The sequence below is a fragment of the Chaetomium globosum genome, genomic scaffold, assembly GCF_000143365.1.
Source record: "Chaetomium globosum CBS 148.51 scaffold_2 genomic scaffold, whole genome shotgun sequence".
NCBI classification, from domain to species: domain Eukaryota; kingdom Fungi; phylum Ascomycota; class Sordariomycetes; order Sordariales; family Chaetomiaceae; genus Chaetomium; species Chaetomium globosum.
In genome coordinates, this window is record NT_165977.1 from 2890070 (window position 1) to 2907251 (window position 17182).

Consider the following 17182-nt stretch of genomic DNA (forward strand, 5'->3'; position numbering starts at 1 on the left):
CTGCCCTTGTTTTCTATGTGACCCTGTCCCTCCCTCCGGCGCTATGCAACCCGTGTCTATGGCGCTCTGTACGCTTGAAAAAAGAAAAGAAAAGAAAAGATGCAAGAACCGGGCGCTGACTGATGAGTCCAGGAAAGAACAGCATCAGTTCGCCGCCAGAATCTCAGCCGCGTCCGGCCCCGGCGAGTAGTCGGACCGGCCGTTGTTCTTCTTGATCTCCTCGGCCTCCTTCGCCTGCTGGTCGGCCTCCTTCTGCCGCTGGTGGCTGATGTAGGTCGTGTACCGGATGGTGCCCAGCGTGAGCACGGCCATGAAGATGATGCCCAGCACCGACCGCCGGATCAGCACCCACCGCAGCCCCTCGATGTCCGACTTGGCGTCGCTGTTGAGCGTCACGCTGATCTTGTAGTTGATTTGTTGTATCTGTGGCGTCGGTTAGCTCCTTCTGCTCCGCAAGCAAGCGGATGGTTGATCAACAGGGAAGAGAGAAAGAGAAAAGCACGCACCCTACTCTCGAGCGACTTCTGCTCCTCGCGCACGGCCATGCGGCGGTCGTTAAACATGCCGCGGACGCTGTCCGTCAGGGTGAGCAGCTCCTGGTTGAGGCGCTGGGCAAGGATGTCGACCTCGTGCTGCAGCAGGGTGCGCTGCTGGCGCAGCTGCTCGTCGGCCACGCGGCGGTTGTTGTGCACCTCGGCGCCCAGCTCGCTGCACGCGGCGCGGAACAGGTACGTCTCGTTCTCCACGTCCGCCTTAGACACCAGCCCGGACTGCGCCACGTCCAGGTTCGACGCGAGCAGCTTGCGGATCGCCTTCATCGACAGGATCGCCTGCGGCAACGTGTATCCCCCTGTGGTGAGCTGCTTGACCAGCGTGTATGAGTCGAAGTGGTGGATGTAGGCGGTCGGGACTAGGTGGGGGGGCTTGGTGCTCGTGTCGTTGCGGCCGGTGTCGGTGGCGGGTTGAGGGGTTGGGTTGCTGGGCTGTTCGGAGGCGATGGTGTTAGGGGGTGGACCGGGTAAGGAGTCCGGTGGAGGGCCCATGTGTAGTATCTCATCCATGGGGCTGCCTTTCTTGGCTTGGGTGATAGGGTCGATGTCGCCTGGTGGGGGTAGCTCGATTGTCTTTGGAAGGTCGGGCTGGGAAGGGGAGGTCGTTTTCTGGCCCGACTCGGCAGACGGGGAGTGTGACGAGGTGGGGGACCCGCGAGATGGTGGTGGTTCTGTCGGCTGCGGTGTGGGTTTACTATGCGGTGTTTGTTCCCCCGTATTTTGCCCTTTTATTTGCCCTTTGGGGCCCCCCTCTTGCGTTTTTCCTCCCGCCTTCCCGTCCGGCCTCCCCTCAAGCAGCTTCCCGTCCGGTTTCCTGTCCGGCTTCTTTCCGGGTGCCTCCCCTTCGTTGTTCGGCAGTTGTGCGGGTGTCTCGACCTGTAAAGGCTCTATGCCCTTCCCAGCGCGCTTCGCAAAAGCAGGCTGCCTTCTCGCCGAAGCTGTCGTAAATGGAGTGGCATGTTGGCATGACTGCGGCCTTACTGAGGGGTTGCGGCGAGAGTTTCGGAGGGCTTGCGATGCTGTTGGCTCGGACAAGCGCCCGCCGGCGCGGCAGAGGTGTGGGTACAGGAATGTCAAGCGGTTTGTTGCCATGGCAGTTAGTTTGAGATTTGGGGACGGACTACGTTGTTGAGGGTTGTTACTAGTAGTACCAGCAGTGCGCTGGGTGACTGGGTAGCCCACCCGAGATTTCGGCTACCTAGGAAATCGCGATACCGGTTGCCCAAAACGCCGCAGAGCCGAGCTTGGCCGGTTGCTTGCAACCCTATGGGGTGGGGCCGTTATCGTAGATAGCAGCTCCAAGAAGCTCTTGGTCGGTATGCACGTAAGCGGGCTTAATTACATTGTTAATTAAATCAAGTAACCTGGGGAAAATGCATGCGTTTTGTAACTGGCAAAAAAACCTCCGCCTGAAGTCCCTACATTTGCCAACTTGACCCCTCCTAGGTAACCTTGGGAACAAACATTCATAGTTCATCCCGTCTTGCCGGAATTCGACAATTATTCAGTGTAACCCGACGGTGGACTTGGCTGCATGGATCAGACAAGATAGCCTGGCCGAGCCCGCAGAACTGCGGCTAATTACATGTCGGGTGCCTGTCTCGGCCCAATGCCCAATGGGAAGATCACCTCTGGGCACACTGGCAAAGCGATGACGACTGTTGGACCATCCCTGTCAGTTTCGGTGAAGCTCCGACCCTCGTACCAAATGTTTTGTTGCAGGTCAAAGAAGGTCCATCGATCGACCACAGCGAGTTGGGCATTGATTGATGAGGCAGCATTCCTCATTTTCAATTTTCTGATGCCTTAGCTGAGGGACCTTGCTTTTGATTCTGCCAATATTTGCATGACAACCTATCGATTGCGCATTCTCAATCCTCAACTGCTTTCCAACTACCTTACCAGACAACCAGACAATCAGAGCAGAGCTAGCCTGCACCTGCCCGACTGATTCATCATCGTCCCGCCTCTTTCCCGTCTCATCGCGTTTTACCAAGCCCTACGGCTGTTGGCTTCTTTAACAGTCTTAAACCGCTTAACCCAATCCTTGCCTGACACGAAATTCCTTCTCATCTCCCCCGTTTTATTTTGGTCCAGCTTTCATCACACGGGGCAGACAGCCGTTTGTTGGAGGGTCATCAAACCGTTCGTTTGCTTATTCGATTTTGCCTTAATACCTGCGCAGGTGCTCTTTGAGGTACGATATTTTAACAGACCCTACCTTATCCCCCTAGCTATCGACTCACAACCCATTGCTCTGTCTCTGTGAGTCTCGGGTGTCTCCCCTCACCAGACTGATACACCCGATATAACACCTACCTTTGTTTTATTTTTATTTTTCTCCTATAATTAAACGCAACTTATCAATCAACCTGACCGTTCAAGACTTACCTTCCCTCGATAGGGCCCTGTCAGCACTAACCGCCGTAAGCACACCGGTGGCCGTGTGGCATATCTCCCACATGGCCCCCTCACAATACGGTATGTTTATGTTTTCTTGTACGCATGCTTCAAAACCATGGAAAGCCAATTGACACCGAACGCAGATGCCAAAACCACGCACCCCCCTCTCATCGAGAGGTGCTCCAAGATAAAATCGTACACAACATCCCGGGCCACCTACCCCCAATCTTCCGCGTCTTCTACCGGAAACATCAGCATGCCGATAACCTTTCCAACCTCCCCCCGCTCCGGTACCCCTTTTAGTGTTCGTCCACGGGGCTGGGCGGCTCCCGTCGCCCAGTTCAGCCCCCTTGCTCACCAGTCTCACTCCCGATTGCGTCATGCCTGGCCGTGGACCTCCCAGGGTGCGGTGTCTCTGGGTTTGAGCCTCGAAACTGGGATGCTTACTCTGCAGACGCCATCATTGAGCTGCTCGAGACGGTGATCGAAGACCACCGCGATGCGGCGGGCGGGCAAGGCGTGGTTCTAATTGGCCATAGTATGGGGTCGTCCCTCGCTGCCCTGCTCGCCAACCCACGGAAGCCCAAGACATCACTCCACGAACATGTTCTGGGTCTGGTTGGCATATGCCCCACTGCAGGCCAGTTTCCTCCAGAGCGGGTCCGCATGATGCGGGCAGGGCTCTATATCCCCGAGTTCATCTTTAACCTGTGGAGAGCTTGGGACCGGCGCGGGGGGCTCGAGAGTCCGAGCGTGCACCGGTTTGTTGGGGCTGGTGCTGATGTCGAGACGAAGCGACTCCAGTACATGTACAACTTTCAAAGCAAGACACCCGTTTGGCGACGAATGGCGTGGGGCGCGCTGCCCAACTATTCGAACGGTGTACCTTCAAACGGGATAGCGACATTGGATGTCTGGGCAGGATTGAACATTCCCGTGTTCCTGGTCGGCGGGTTGGACGATCAAGTTGTGCCCCACGGAGAGGTCGACAAGATTGTATCGGTTCTCTCAGAGGGCAACTCCGAGGTTGGCTCAGAGGCAGGCGGTGATGCTGCGAAGAGCAGTAGCGAAGAAAGCATCCCCGCAAACGGCGGGGCAGGGCTTCCGCATCTACCTCAGCATCCGAAAAAAGTCGTGGTCAGCACCAAGCTGCCTAGCCCGGCAGGGCACGGCTTGCTGTACGCGGCATCGACAGTCCCCATCCTCGCCGGGCTCATCTCGGATTTTCTCTCGACCCACGTTACCGGACGCCTTTCTCTCGGGTGGCAGCTTCAGTATCTCTGCCGCGACGGGAAATGGGACGTCAAGAATCTCGAAAAGTGGCGCAACGTTGCCCCAGTTTCTGGGCCGATCGGCGGAGTGTTCCGGGCCATAAAGACGCTCCGGGAAGTCGACGAGGAGCATTGCCCGAGGGTATTCGTGGAAAAATGGGGGAAGGTCATCAAAGACGTTATCGACATATCACACGACAATCCCGTCTACAACCCGAACGGCCTTGACAAGGGCGGTGTTCACTACCACAAGTATGGCACGCTGTCCAAGGTGCCGCCAAATGAGACGGAAATCCGCGGGTTCGTCGAGCTGGTGGATAAGATCCGGGCAGAGCAGAAGGAGAAGGCCAGGGTGGAGGGGTGGGACGAGGGCTACGCTATTGGCGTGCATTGCCATTACGGGTTCAACCGGACAGGGTTTCTCGTGGCGTGCTACCTCGTCGAGCGGTGCGGGTTCACTGCGAAGGAGGCTATCGAGGCGTTTGCCAAGGCCAGGCCTAATGGGATCAGGCATGAGCATTTCCGGGACCGGCTGTATGTGCGGTACTCGGGAGTCAAGAGCGACGCATGAGTTTGTGCTCTGGGGTTTGCTTCCTTGGGTTTCCTTTTGGCGTGTTCGATAAGGGGTTTGGGACTCGGCAGTTGTATCGGCATTGGTATCGGTCGGTTGTGGTTTAGGATCGGACTCAACGGCATAGAGGATGGTCGCAAGAGGTTTCTCGTCTCAACATTGTCAAGCGTACTTTTTTTTGGTCTTTTTCATCTACATAGCAATTCGATACATAACATTTTGAGCGCCATAGATGGTTGCCCCCACAACAAAACCAAGTATACACAAGTCATACACGCCCTGAACCATCGCACCCTTATACGCACTCATGCACTCACTCATCCACACACCACACACCCACTTCCTCAACCCAACTTAACCCACCCACTCAACTCAACTCCCCCCGACTCGCCAACAACGCCGCCGCCGTATCCGCCCAAATCTCATACCTCTCCACCCGATCCTCCTCCGCATCAAACCCCAACACATACACAAACTCCTCCTCCCACCCCTGCCCTGTGGCCTTCCATGTAAACCGCGCCTTGCCCCGCACCACCACCTTCCGCGCCGCGTCGTCCACCACATACTCGGTGAAGTGCATCCCCTCGTGGCTCAGGCAGGTGGAGACGGCGTCCAGGTAGGCGTGCAGGCCGGCTGCGCCGTGGAAGGGGCGGCCGAGGAAGGGGAGGGCGGGGTGCGGGGTGCCGTGCTCGTGGATCAGGATGGAAGAGTGGTGGGGGGTGAAGTGCGTGGTGAGGAGTTGGGAGGAGGGGGTGTGGGTGCGGAAGGCGGTGGTGAAGGATTGCGCAGCGTTAAGGAGGGGGGTGGTGTTGGTGTTGGTCATTTTTGGGGGGGCTTTTTGGGGTTGGGTTTGGATTTGGGGGTTGGAGAAAAGGAGGGCTGGAAGAAGGGCGAGGTTATTGTAGAAGTGGGAAAGGGTTGATTGGTGACGGGGTGGGCGAGGTTGTCGATAGGGGGCTGTTGGAGTAAATACGCAGTCGCATAAAAGGGTGGGAGGGGACTCATCAAGAATGTCACCTCGGATGCCATCCATCGGCAGCCGCCCTCACACCCCCAAATTCCCCTGCTCCATCGACGTCATGCGCTGTGAGGGTCGCATCTGGGGTGCAGTAGAACCCCTGCTGCCTTGCCCATTCGGGGCTAGCATGGGCACCTTCCGGGCCATGCCGCAGCAGCAATAGCGGGACGGCTGGGACCCCGATTTAAACCGAGCGTGACCCCGACTTTCGGCTGCAGCTCTCCTGCCTGCACTCTCCGCCAGTTGCTGCACGTTTCTGACTACAACTACCGACGAGACCAACTTTGATCAGACGACGGCAGCAACACTTTTTGTCCTTGGTCATTTACCGGCGCCATGGTAAGCTTATAGTCACGAACCCTCCCTCAGTTGATGAATCATAATCCAAAAGAGTCATCCTCATTCTAACCTGCAACCATTCGCAGTCCCCCGGGTCAGAGCGGACACCGCTCCTGGCAGACCGCCCACGCAACTCCGAAGACTCGACCCGCCGCGCCGAGGAAGAAGATGCCGCTCTCCACGGCACCGCCATTACCCCCTCGACGCCCCGCCGCGCCTTGCGCGAGGTAGTCCTCTTCGCCTGGGCCCTCATCGCCACCGCCGCCGTCATCGTCCTCGCCGTTATCATCCAACACCACAACACCACCACCTCCCCCAACCCCTCCCCAGCCCCCACCCCCCATCGCCCCAGGCGATCCCTCCGCCGGCGAGGCCCTTACCTCTTCCGACACCACCACCCACCACCCAGAAACCCCAAAAACGCAACCTCATCTTCATGGTCTCCGACGGGATGGGTCCCGCCTCGCCTCTCTCTAACCCGCTCCTTCCGCCAACTCACCCAATCCCTGCCCATCGACGACGTGTTGACGCTGGACCGGCACTTCTGGGGCACGTCGCGCACGCGCTCGTCCAACAGCCTGGTGACGGACTCGGCCGCGGGCGCCACCGCCTTCTCGTGCGGCCGCAAGAGCTACAACGGCGCCATCAGCATGCTGCCGGGGCATAGGCCGTGCGGGTCCGTGCTGGAGGCGGCGAAGAGGAAGGGCTTGGCCACGGGGTTGGTGGTCACGACGGATGTTACCGATGCGACGCCCGCGTGCTTTGCCGCGCATGTGGATATGCGTATGCAGATGGATGAGATCGCGCTGCAGGAGGTGGGGGAAGGGGCCTTTGGGAAGGTCGAGTGGATTATCGATCCTGGGTAGGGGGGCGGTGTCCATTTCCTTGGGGAATGATACGAGTGGGAGCTGCAGGAAGGATGGGGTGGATGTGGTGGGGTTGGCGCAGGAGAAGCATGGCTGGGGGTATAAGGGGGACCGGGCCGGGTTTGATGAGCTAAGGGGCGGCAAGAATGTGAGCCTGCCGCTGCTGGGGCTGTTTGCGGACGCCGACGTGCCGTTCGAGATCGACCGCCGGAATATGGCCGATATCTACCCCAGCTTGAGCGAGATGGCGGCGACGGCGTTGACCGCCCTCGAGGAGGCCACCAAGGATAGCGACAAGGGCTTCTTCTTGATGATTGAGGGCAGCAGGATCGACCATGCCGGCCATTTCAACGACCCCGCTGCTCAGGTGCGTGAGGTGCTGGAGTACGACAAGACCTTTAAGCTGGTGCTGGAATTTCTGGAGAAGTCGGACACCGAGGGCGTCCTCGTGGCCACGAGCGACCACGAGACCGGCGGTCTCTCCACTGCTTGGCGTACGTTACCCCCACCCCCCTTAACCCCCTTTTTCTCGGTGTCACACCTGCTAACCCCCCTCCAGAAGCCCCCAACGAACTGCCCGTCTACAACTGGCACCCCTCCGTGCTCGCCCGGGCCAACGCCTCCACCGAGTACTGCTCCTTCCTGCTCAACGAGCACATCGCCTCCGCCGGGGACGAGTCGCAGCAGTCCCTCATCAACTGGATCAACGAGGAGCTCGCCGTGCGCCGCCTCGGCATCACCGACGCCCTCGAGATCGAGCTCAACGCTCTCGCCACAAACCCCGCCGCCGCCACCGTCATCTTCTCCAGCATGATCAGCTCGCGCGCCCGCGTCGGCTGGAGCACTCACGGCCATAGCGCCGTGGATGTGAATATCTACAGCTCGGGGGGCAAGGCGGCGGAGAAGATAAGGGGGAATGTGGAGAATACGGATGTGGGCAAGTTTTTGAGCGAGTATTTGGATGTGGATGTGGATGAGATTACGAAGGAGCTGGAGGATAAGTTGAAGGGGAGCAAGGTGTTTGAGGTGGAAGTGGAAGGGGATGCGGCCATGAGCGGGCATCCGGTGGAGTGGTTGAAGGATGCTGGGTTGTAGAGGCGTGGTTTGTCTGGGTCGAGCATGTAGTTGTGGAGTTGGAATGGGATTGTACGCGGCTGGTAGCGGTTGTGTCTCATGTTTTGTTGTTGTTCTCTTTTATTGCCTGCATGGAGCGAGACTTGCTATCTGGGTTTTATTAGAATGAATTATCTGTCTACCTCAGTCCCCGCCATAACAGTTAGTTCGCTCTCACACGGTTGGCTTACCGGAATGAGTTGACGAACGCCGCCATCCGCGACGGCCGCTCCACCTCCTTCATATTGCGATCCGCCGAGTGGCTGGTGGTCTGAGGTCAACGCAATTTACCAGTTACAGGTAAGAGAAGTGATGGTATGTTCGAGCGCAGCAACAGACAAACAGGCAACGATGAAAGGGGTAAGCAAACAACGCACAGATAACGATCTAGGAAATCTAACGAAATACAAAGGAGATGCCAACGCCCAGTAAAACAAAACGGAAAAGCCTAGAAAATTTCCAGCAACTCACAATGCCACTTAACGGTTGTACACCTCCATTCGGTACATGGGAGAGCCAGCCCTCCGGCCAACGGAAGTGAATTAATCCCGTCTCCGCTCCCGCCTGTTCTTCTGGGACTCTCTTCCGGAGTCTTTCAGCTGGGTTCCCGCGGTGGAAGGGACCCCGGCGAGGAAGTTTTGGAACCCCTCGCTGCGGTTCGAACGCACCGACTGCTGGGAACTCCGGGTTGAGGTCGCGCCAGAGCCCTGAGGTCGCGCCGAACGAGCCGGCTGCGTGCTGCCGGTGTCGAGAACGAACGGCAGCGTGGCGCTGCTGGTCCGGGTGGACGAGCTCTGGGGTCGCACCGGAGCCGGCCCCGGGCTGTTGGTGTCGAGAATGAATGGCAGCGTGGCACTGCTGGTCCGGGCGGACGAGCCCGGAGCTCCCTGTGGCGCGCTCGACTGCGGGCGGGAATCAATGAAAGTCACCAGCGAGTCCGTGTTTCTGGAGCGCGCCACGCTGCTGGCCTGGCCCTGGCGCGGACGGCCACTGCTAGGGCCGCCGCCGCCGCCGCCAGCGCTGGCAACGCTATTGCTACTGGAACGGTTTGAGGTTGGGGTTCCGGGGTAGCTATCGTGTCCGAACAAACATGTAGGAGGCGTGACCAGGCGCGGCGATAGGGCCACTGCTAGAGTAGTCCCGAGGGCGGGTTTCTTGTCTTCGTCGCCTTTCTCTGTCCGAGTCCTGGGAGTACACGGAGGAAGAGGACCGGGAGTCTCTGCCACTCATGGTGATGTTGTATGGCGGAAATGGTCTATCAGATAGGGACAGGCAGATGAATGAATAAATCAAAGATGGAAAGTTGTAATACGCTTTTGATTTGGTGATGGGCTTGCTTCTGAATGCTCGTCGAAGGGAGGATGGCTCGCCATTTATATGTCAGTGGTCGTAGCAAGTTTATCGAGCCTCTAGTCCTTCTCCTGAGAGTGAGTTCCAACCTTCGGCCCTGCCCGCCAGCCCTTTGGTATCTCAAACGAGGACCTGGCCGGCCGTGCTAGCAAGATAGTTTCAGTTGGCAGCTCATCGACGGCTGAAATGTGAGCGCCCGGGTCCGACCAGGCCAGATATCAATATTGACAACCACAAGGGTTAGGTTTGACAAGTACATGGGAAATGGCCACGGTCTCGAGAGTACGCTCGCCGGTACCTTCTTGATGGATAATAACTTCAGTTACAAGATGTACTCCAACGGCACGCCGAGACTCTCACCGCCATGACAATAAGTACAGGTACATCTCCCCGGGATAGTGACTAGGTGTCTCCCAGAACCGTGTGCCGCTTGGCGTCTCCGGCCCAATTCATGCTCTGAAAATAGACCTCGAGAGCATCATGACCCTGAAACAGAAACAGCACACCTGGGGTCAAGGCCACCCTCGGAAACCCCTTGAAGCAGCATAGCGGCCTAGAAGCCACAAGAGTCCTGGCCAACACACACACGCCATGCTGTGTCGTGAGTTCTGCCTTTGGGTATCTACGACTTCTCGGAGAACCGGCCGACAAGCACCGTTTGTGGTCTCGAGAACAACCAAGCTCCAACTCCCACGTTTTGTTGGGGATATTTTTATCATCGGCCTCGTGGCGTGCGGGCCGGCATTGCCTCAGGTGTGTCGGTGGGAGGTCTCATGAGGTGTTTGTTGGGTTGGCCCTCCGTCTCAGGTGTGGCCGTCAACGCCTGCCACGAAAATGCAACTAGGCGGCGTCATGTTTGGATAGTTTTCGTTGGTGGTCGAAAAGGGGGTGGGGTAAGAGCTTTGGCTGAGAGGCTATGAGTTCGAAGATCGCTGTGGAAGCACGAAGCGGGTATTAACTAACCAACCACCCCATTCTCCTTGGCTGATGAATCCAAAACCCCAGCAATTAACTCATCAGTTCTGATGGAAACACAGCCCGAGTCGAAAACCCGAGCTTTTTACATCATTCATCACCGAGCAGCCCGCTTTCCCCCCAGACAAACAAATCACCATCATGGGCGACGTTGACAGTTTGAACGACAAGCCCCCCGCTAGCAGCAACATCGACAAGCGAGACAGGGAATACGGCATGTTCCAGGATCCTCTCGTGGTGAAACAGAACAAAGAGATTGAAAGTGGTTTGCAGAAGCAACTAGACGCCTTCTTCGAGGAGGTGCGGCATCGTGAAATCTACGAATTCATCATCAAGCATCGCCCTGGGAAACCTGTGCGAGCTGGGCCCAGACTGCGCGGAAGTTACAATGCCATTATCCCCCTCGAGTACACCGACGGAAGCGCAGCTTTGCGGGTGCGCCTCCCTGGCCAAACCGCATTCCCGGACGAGGCAGTCCGTGTGGAGGTTGCCACGTTGCGCTACATCGAGAAGATGACCTCGATACCCGTCCCGCATGTCTATCATTGGGGGACCGCAGCGGAGAATCCCTTGGGGCTCGGTCCCTATATCATCATGGATTACATTCCCCACGAAAACAGCCTGGAAGACCTCCTCAGGGACCCGACCGTTCCTGATTACAAAGGAGACCTAGATCCCAACATCCCCAGGGATAAGCTCGAGCGCCTGTATAGGCAAGCCGCGAACGTCATCCTGCAGCTTTCCAAATTGGAAATGCCCAAGATTGGCTCTCTCCAGCAGCAAGGGGATTCCTTCGGCATCGGCAGCCGGCCTCTGACGCAGGACCTGAACGATCTCGTTGTCCAGGGCGGAATCCCACCCTCCACACTCCCTCCCGAAAACGCCACCTATTCGACCTCAGACGAGTGGTACGCGGCGCTCGCCGACATCCACTTCGCCCACTTAACCTTTCAACGCAACAAAGCCATCGTTTCGGCAGACGACTGTCGCGATAAATTTGTGGCGCGGCACCTCTTCCGGCAGCAATTGCGCCAGGGCAAGCTTTTCGACGCCACTGGCATAACAGCCAGCTCGGGAGGGACCGGTGGACGCTCCAGCAAAACGCCATCCCCGAAAAAAGCAAGAAAGGAAACATTCCCCCTCTGCATGGACGATTTCCGGCCGAGCAACATCCTCCTCGACGCCGACCTCAACATCGTCGGCGTGATCGACTGGGAGTGGACATATTTTGCGCCGCGCGCTTTCGCCCGCGACCCTCCTTGGTGGCTGCTCCTGGAGCGGCTCGAGTACTGGCCGAAGAGCATCCTGAATTTCCTGGAGAAGTACGCTAGCGCGCTCGAGGTGTTCCTCGACGCCCTCCGCGCCGAGGAGGATCTGGCGACGCAGCAGCAGGACGAGGGGTGGTCCATCGACCGGCATATTGAGGCGCTTAGCCTTGACGTGGTGCCGTTGTCGGAGCGGATGAAGCAGAGTTGGGAATCGGGGGCGTTTTGGGCCAACTATGCTGCGCGGAAATGTTATGGCTTTGAGCCGGCCTTTTGGGAATTTCTGGATGAGCGGTTCTTTGGAGCGAATGTGGAGGGTGGGTATGAGGGGAGGATGAACCTGCTGTCGGCGAAGGTAAAGAAGCGTATGGAGTGGTTTGTCGAGAGGAAGGTGGAAGGGAGCAAAGAGCAAAAAATCGTAGATTGGGACCCTGAAGAGGCAAGGGCCTATCCAGCCGAGATACTCGCCGATCTTGACTAGGCCACCGCTCATGAATGTTGAGATACACAACCGACTACCTAGCATTAGAGACCGTAGCTGAGCGACATTAGTCTGAAAAGTCAGACTCGTGCAGCTCGTCTGGGTCCAACCGATAGTTGATGTCGAATCGGCCCCTGAACAGGTCCCACAACGCAGTGGTCACCTTCGCTTCTTCCTCGTCGGTGAACTTGGAGTCGTAATTTTGATTGGAGATCCAGACTTGCAACCCGTCGTGTTTGCCTTTCGGGTCTGCCGCAAGCTTTTCTAGAAACTCCAAAACCACGTCGGGTGAGATAACTGAGGGCCCAAATATGTTGAGCGACTTTAGTTTCGAAAGGCGTGATAGAGGTGTCAGAAACTCGTTATCGATGAGGTCTCCGTTCAGGACGATCTCCTCCAACTGAGGCAGCGACTCGCATATATGTTCAATCTCTTCAAGGCTGAAGAGTTCGTTAGTGTCTAGCTCGCGTAGCTCGTGGCAGCAGGCAACGGCATTGGCCAGCATGGTATGCCGTTCGTCGTCGGACTCGAGCAGGTCTTCGTCCCTGATCTTGACTGCCAGATGTCGGAGGTCTTGCTGTTTGAGCAAAGACAAACAGAATTCCTTATCGAGGTCAAACGTCAAAAGACTGAGGCTCGTCAAACGAATAACCGGTGACTTCAGGACCTCGGCGAGTATTGTGGTTGAGGTGGGGACGACTGTGAACTCCAGCTCGCGAAGGGCAGTGCATTGCTGTAGCCACTGCACCACTTCTTGAAAAGCTGGTTTGCATTCAATCTCCCACAAATAACGCCGGGCGCTGGGTGCGCCCTCTAGTCTGAGCGATTCGAGGGAGAGGCAGTGTTGCAGCTCATTCAACGCCTGAAAAGCAGCCCGTTCGAGGCTGAACAGACTGAGGGATTTCAAAGAGCTAGAATGTTCGCCCAGAGCCTTGAAGGTCTGCCTGCCGATCTCATTCATGCTTAGAATGGTGAATGATACTGCGAAGCTTTGTCAATAACCCCTGAACCCCTGTTGTTACCGTCCCTTATCCGACCCTGCAACGTACCTAGGGTGTTGGGCTCAAGGTTCCGGAAGAAGCCAGCCAAGTCTTCATCAAGGTCCGTTCCTGAGCAAAAGAAACACTCTCTGAATAGGCAGCAGTAGCCCAACAATCAGTATGGGATATCGCACACTCGCAAACATACTAATGCCATATCAGGGTTAGGGTTAACTTACAGGTCCCTGAAAGCCGGACAATTGGCTCGGATGGCGCGAGCCACGTCGCTGTTGAGCACGGAGCCGTCGCGGACGGAAAGCGACGTCAAGCTGGATAGGCTCGATACCCATTTGGGTAGGTTGGCGGTGGGCAAGTAGTTGCCCTCGAGTGCGGTGAGGGCTACCCGCTTGCTTTCCTGAGCGGCTGACGTTCGGATACACTCGGTCACCAGGTTGGCGACCTCGATGATGATAGCCTCGAGATCGAGCGCCCTCCCACGGCCACGACGAATTTGGAGCTTCTCAAGGGGCGGGCTGAAGAAACTAGCCTTGAGCCCCGGGTTGTCACGGGCAAGATCCTCTAGCTGCGAGTGAAGGTTGCCGAGCTTCAGGGCCTTGATCCAGCAGCAGTATGGGAAGAGCGTCCTGCCGAGGCTCGACGCGATGATGGAACGCCAGAGACATATCGATGTCTCAATGTCCAGGATGTGGGCGTTTATGGCGGGTGATTGGTCGTGGATCGCGTATAGCTCCGGTAACGCCAGTCTGGCGATGCCTTTGCCCAAGCGGGCACAGAGGAAAAGACCGCCAAAGTCGCGCCGATTCGCAAACTCTTGAGAAACGAGCCACCATATCTCCTGCGGGAAGCTCTGACCAGTTTGTCTTTCCATTGCAGAGTATCGCCGGGGTCGGATGGAGCCGGCGGGGTGGCAACTTGTGGATGACCGGGGTGTCCAAAGACCGTGTTTAATAAACGTATGGCGACGCGTCGAGCAGTTGACATTCGTTGAATTGGTTTCTCGGAGGATGATAATAACTATCGCGTCCAGGCAGCTTCAACCATCCAACAATGTAAATAAAAAGTCAATTGATTTCGCCACTGAGCAAGATGGTTAAAAAAATATGCTGTGTTATGTATGATGTATCTGATAAATGTTTGTTGATGAATGGAATGAATCCAGGTTTCAAAGTCGCCTGCTTGACGCGTTGGCAGCTGTGAGCCGCTCAGTGCCGGCGGGCTTAACTCGGCTGGAGCCGACTCTGCCTGATCCACTGGGGACCAAGTCAGCCCAGCACGTTCGGCATTGTAACAGGGCGCCATTTTCCACTGTATCCAGTGGTTCCTTCCGTTTTCGACTCCATGCTGTCCCGAATTGGGCTGTCTTGGTCATCACCGTTCTCGTCCTAAAGAAGGTAACACCTCGCCTTCTTTCCGCACCTACTACGAAACATAAACCTGGCTTCGTTAGGTACCTACCCCAAAGAGTCAACGACTCGGCAAATACTGTATTGGCCCGGAATCTACTGAGCGATTAAATCCACCACGGTAGAAGAATCCGCCATGGTGGTCCTCAACTTCACGTTAAGCGAAGAAGGTGTTGCTGTGCTCCACGATGCCCTTGCCTGCATGTTCAAGTTTAGCGACGATGTTTCTTTGGAGGCGAGAAAGGACAAGGTAGGCGCTACCCCGGCGTTCTGGAAACCTGGATGACTCTCTTAGGTAGTAAACTGACTCCGCCCTTAGTTGACGCTTACAACCCTCAACATCTCCAAATCGGCATATGTCTGTTTCTCTTTCGCCGCCAATAGGTTCTTTTCGCGATACAGCTTTGAGGGAACTCCCCAACATCGAGACCGCTTTTTCTGCCAGTTGTACATCAGGGTATGACTTCTCCCACATACCCACGGCGTATCCACGACGTATCCTAACTCGGCAATCCCAGTCACTCCTTACCATCTTCAGAGCCCGCCAAGGGAGCGGAGATCAGTCCAAGGAAAGGGATGCCTCGATAGACCGGTGTGATGTGGCCATTGATGACGGTGCCGGCAAGAAGAGCCGTCTCGTGGCCAGAGTCTCCTTCAGAAATGGTATAGCCCCTCTTCCTCTGAGATCTGTGACCTAGGTGCTGACCAGCGAAGGTATCACGGCTTCGCACTCGCTGCCGTATGAAGTGAAACCCCCTACACACGCCAAGTTTAACCAGGAGGAAGCCGAACACCACTGGTCTATTTCATCCAGGACGTTACGGCAATTAATGGACCACTTCGGCCCAGGCATAGAGCTTCTCGACATCAACACAGATGACGAGGCCCGAGTCGTAAACTTCACATGCTTTACGGAGAAGGTGCAGAAGCGCGGCACTGTCAGCAACGAAGGTGACGGCATTATCTCATATTGATCTGAAGGAGCTCGCGCTGACCAATATCAGCTGTTCTCAAGAAGCCCCTCCACACTAACATTGCGGTCGAGATGGACGAGTTTGATGGCGTAGAAGTCCAAAATAAGCTTCACATCATCATCAGCGTCAAGGACTTCCGCGCCATCCTCCAGCACGCTCAAATGACCAGCGGCGCGCTTGCAACCAGCTATTCAAACCCTGGGCGCCCCATGAAGCTGTCCTACAGCACTGATGGCGTTCTATGCGAGTTCATCCTCATGACGGTTGGCGAGAAGGACGCCTTGACGCAGAAGCATAAGAACACACGGGCGAGCGCCGCAAGAACCCCCGCGCCACCTCTTGATTCTGCATCACACCGGGGGAGCTCCGCCGCAAATGACAACAAGCCAGACCCGCCTGCGTCTAGGCCGCCACAGCAAAAGACGCCCATCAGGCCCCGCCACCACGCTTTCGAAATGCGGCCATCGCCGATGCCGCCTCCCGCCACGGCTCGGTCCGAATCGCTATTTGTCGAGCAAAACGAGGACGACGAGCAATGGGAGCCCGTCAACCCAGACGAGGAAGAGGAGGAGGAAACTGGGAGGCTGGAGTGGAATGCCACCAATGAGCCGGTACCTTCTCTGCCCCGTCCTTGTCCGCGGCCTTCGCTAACTAGGAGTAGAATCCGTCGACTCTACGCGTCGGAAGTTATTTGTCCAAGCAATCCGAGGCTCCAAAGGCGCTTCCCGATCGGCTTGCCTCAGGTCTTGAGCCAACCCAACGGTTGTCCGAGGTATGTGTAACACCTGTCTCGCCCGAGATGCTATCCAGCTGACTTGTACAGGTCCGTCGGTTCGGCTTGTTCTCCCCTTGAATTAACAACCGCAGTGTCCAAGGTCAACTTGCTTTGCGTTGCGTGGCTTCGGCGTTGGTGATGGTGAATTGGCTGCTCTTTTAATGATACCACGGCATAGTTTACGTTGGCTTCTCGAAGACGATCCAGCTTGTTGCACAACCGGCGCCAATCATGGTGATTTCCATCCCTTCCCCCGTTGAAGCAATCTTGTTTCGCTCTCCCTTCTCTCCGTCTTGCTTCCGAATCGGACCACAGTTGCCATGCTCGCCCCAGCCCCAAACCATCACATCACCAGCCTCAGTCAACGCCAACGCGTGCTCGCTCCCCACAGCAATATCCCGGACCCGCCCAATATCCTCGCGCGCCAGCTGCCCATGGTCATCCCTCCCCCAACTCACCAACTCCCCATCCTCCTTCAACACGAACACGCTCCCCCACCCAGTAAGTCGCTTTGTGCAACCAGAAATCCCTCTACTATTGCTATGAAAGCAACACCTGATTATTCGGAGGAACCACTCGAATTGGTTCCTCGCCTCCGCCGCCTCAGCTATGCTGCCTGCATCCCACCTGAATGCATTCTTGAGGTGTGCTTAAAGAAAGATCATGTCAAGTATACGCCGAAAAGGAAACAAGAGAATTGCCTCTCAGTCGTATTCCTTTTCCATGCAATGGATTCGCCATTCTGGCAGATGATATCAAACGCTGCTCTCCTTATGCAGGGGCGCCGAATCTTTCAGGCTTCTCGGTTTCTACGCGCGGGCCTTCG

General features: G+C 56.6%; 7 protein-coding genes across 7 annotated transcripts; 4 read left to right on the top strand and 3 right to left on the bottom strand.

Moving 5' to 3' along the window:
• Positions 1-144: 144 nt before the first annotated feature.
• On the bottom strand, positions 145-1643 carry CHGG_03048 (uncharacterized protein; the record flags this gene model as incomplete). Its single annotated transcript, XM_001229563.1, has 2 exons — positions 145-423; positions 507-1643. 2 exons carry the CDS (start codon positions 1641-1643, stop codon positions 145-147), a joined length of 1416 nt encoding a protein of 471 aa, XP_001229564.1.
• Positions 1644-3013: 1370 nt separating this feature from the next.
• On the top strand, positions 3014-4796 carry CHGG_03049 (uncharacterized protein; the record flags this gene model as incomplete). The annotated part of the gene is made up of 2 exons (XM_001229564.1): positions 3014-3032; positions 3316-4796. 2 exons carry the CDS (start codon positions 3014-3016, stop codon positions 4794-4796), a joined length of 1500 nt encoding a protein of 499 aa, XP_001229565.1.
• Positions 4797-6150: 1354 nt separating this feature from the next.
• Positions 6151-8114, top strand: CHGG_03050 (uncharacterized protein; the record flags this gene model as incomplete). Its single annotated transcript, XM_001229565.1, has 4 exons — positions 6151-6153; positions 6240-7015; positions 7068-7513; positions 7579-8114. The coding sequence occupies 4 exons, from the start codon at positions 6151-6153 to the stop codon at positions 8112-8114; spliced, it is 1761 nt and encodes a 586-aa protein (XP_001229566.1).
• A 560-nt stretch (positions 8115-8674) lies between these two features.
• On the bottom strand, positions 8675-9362 carry CHGG_03051 (uncharacterized protein; the record flags this gene model as incomplete). The annotated part of the gene is made up of 2 exons (XM_001229566.1): positions 8675-9167; positions 9223-9362. 2 exons carry the CDS (start codon positions 9360-9362, stop codon positions 8675-8677), a joined length of 633 nt encoding a protein of 210 aa, XP_001229567.1.
• A 1236-nt stretch (positions 9363-10598) lies between these two features.
• On the top strand, positions 10599-11520 carry CHGG_03052 (uncharacterized protein; the record flags this gene model as incomplete). Its single annotated transcript, XM_001229567.1, has 2 exons — positions 10599-11365; positions 11481-11520. 2 exons carry the CDS (start codon positions 10599-10601, stop codon positions 11518-11520), a joined length of 807 nt encoding a protein of 268 aa, XP_001229568.1.
• A 750-nt stretch (positions 11521-12270) lies between these two features.
• On the bottom strand, positions 12271-14072 carry CHGG_03053 (uncharacterized protein; the record flags this gene model as incomplete). The annotated part of the gene is made up of 4 exons (XM_001229568.1): positions 12271-12390; positions 12502-13184; positions 13253-13332; positions 13423-14072. 4 exons carry the CDS (start codon positions 14070-14072, stop codon positions 12271-12273), a joined length of 1533 nt encoding a protein of 510 aa, XP_001229569.1.
• Positions 14073-14743: 671 nt separating this feature from the next.
• On the top strand, positions 14744-16363 carry CHGG_03054 (uncharacterized protein; the record flags this gene model as incomplete). Its single annotated transcript, XM_001229569.1, has 4 exons — positions 14744-14857; positions 14927-15064; positions 15306-15558; positions 15612-16363. The coding sequence occupies 4 exons, from the start codon at positions 14744-14746 to the stop codon at positions 16361-16363; spliced, it is 1257 nt and encodes a 418-aa protein (XP_001229570.1).
• Between the last annotated feature and the right edge of the window lie 819 nt (positions 16364-17182).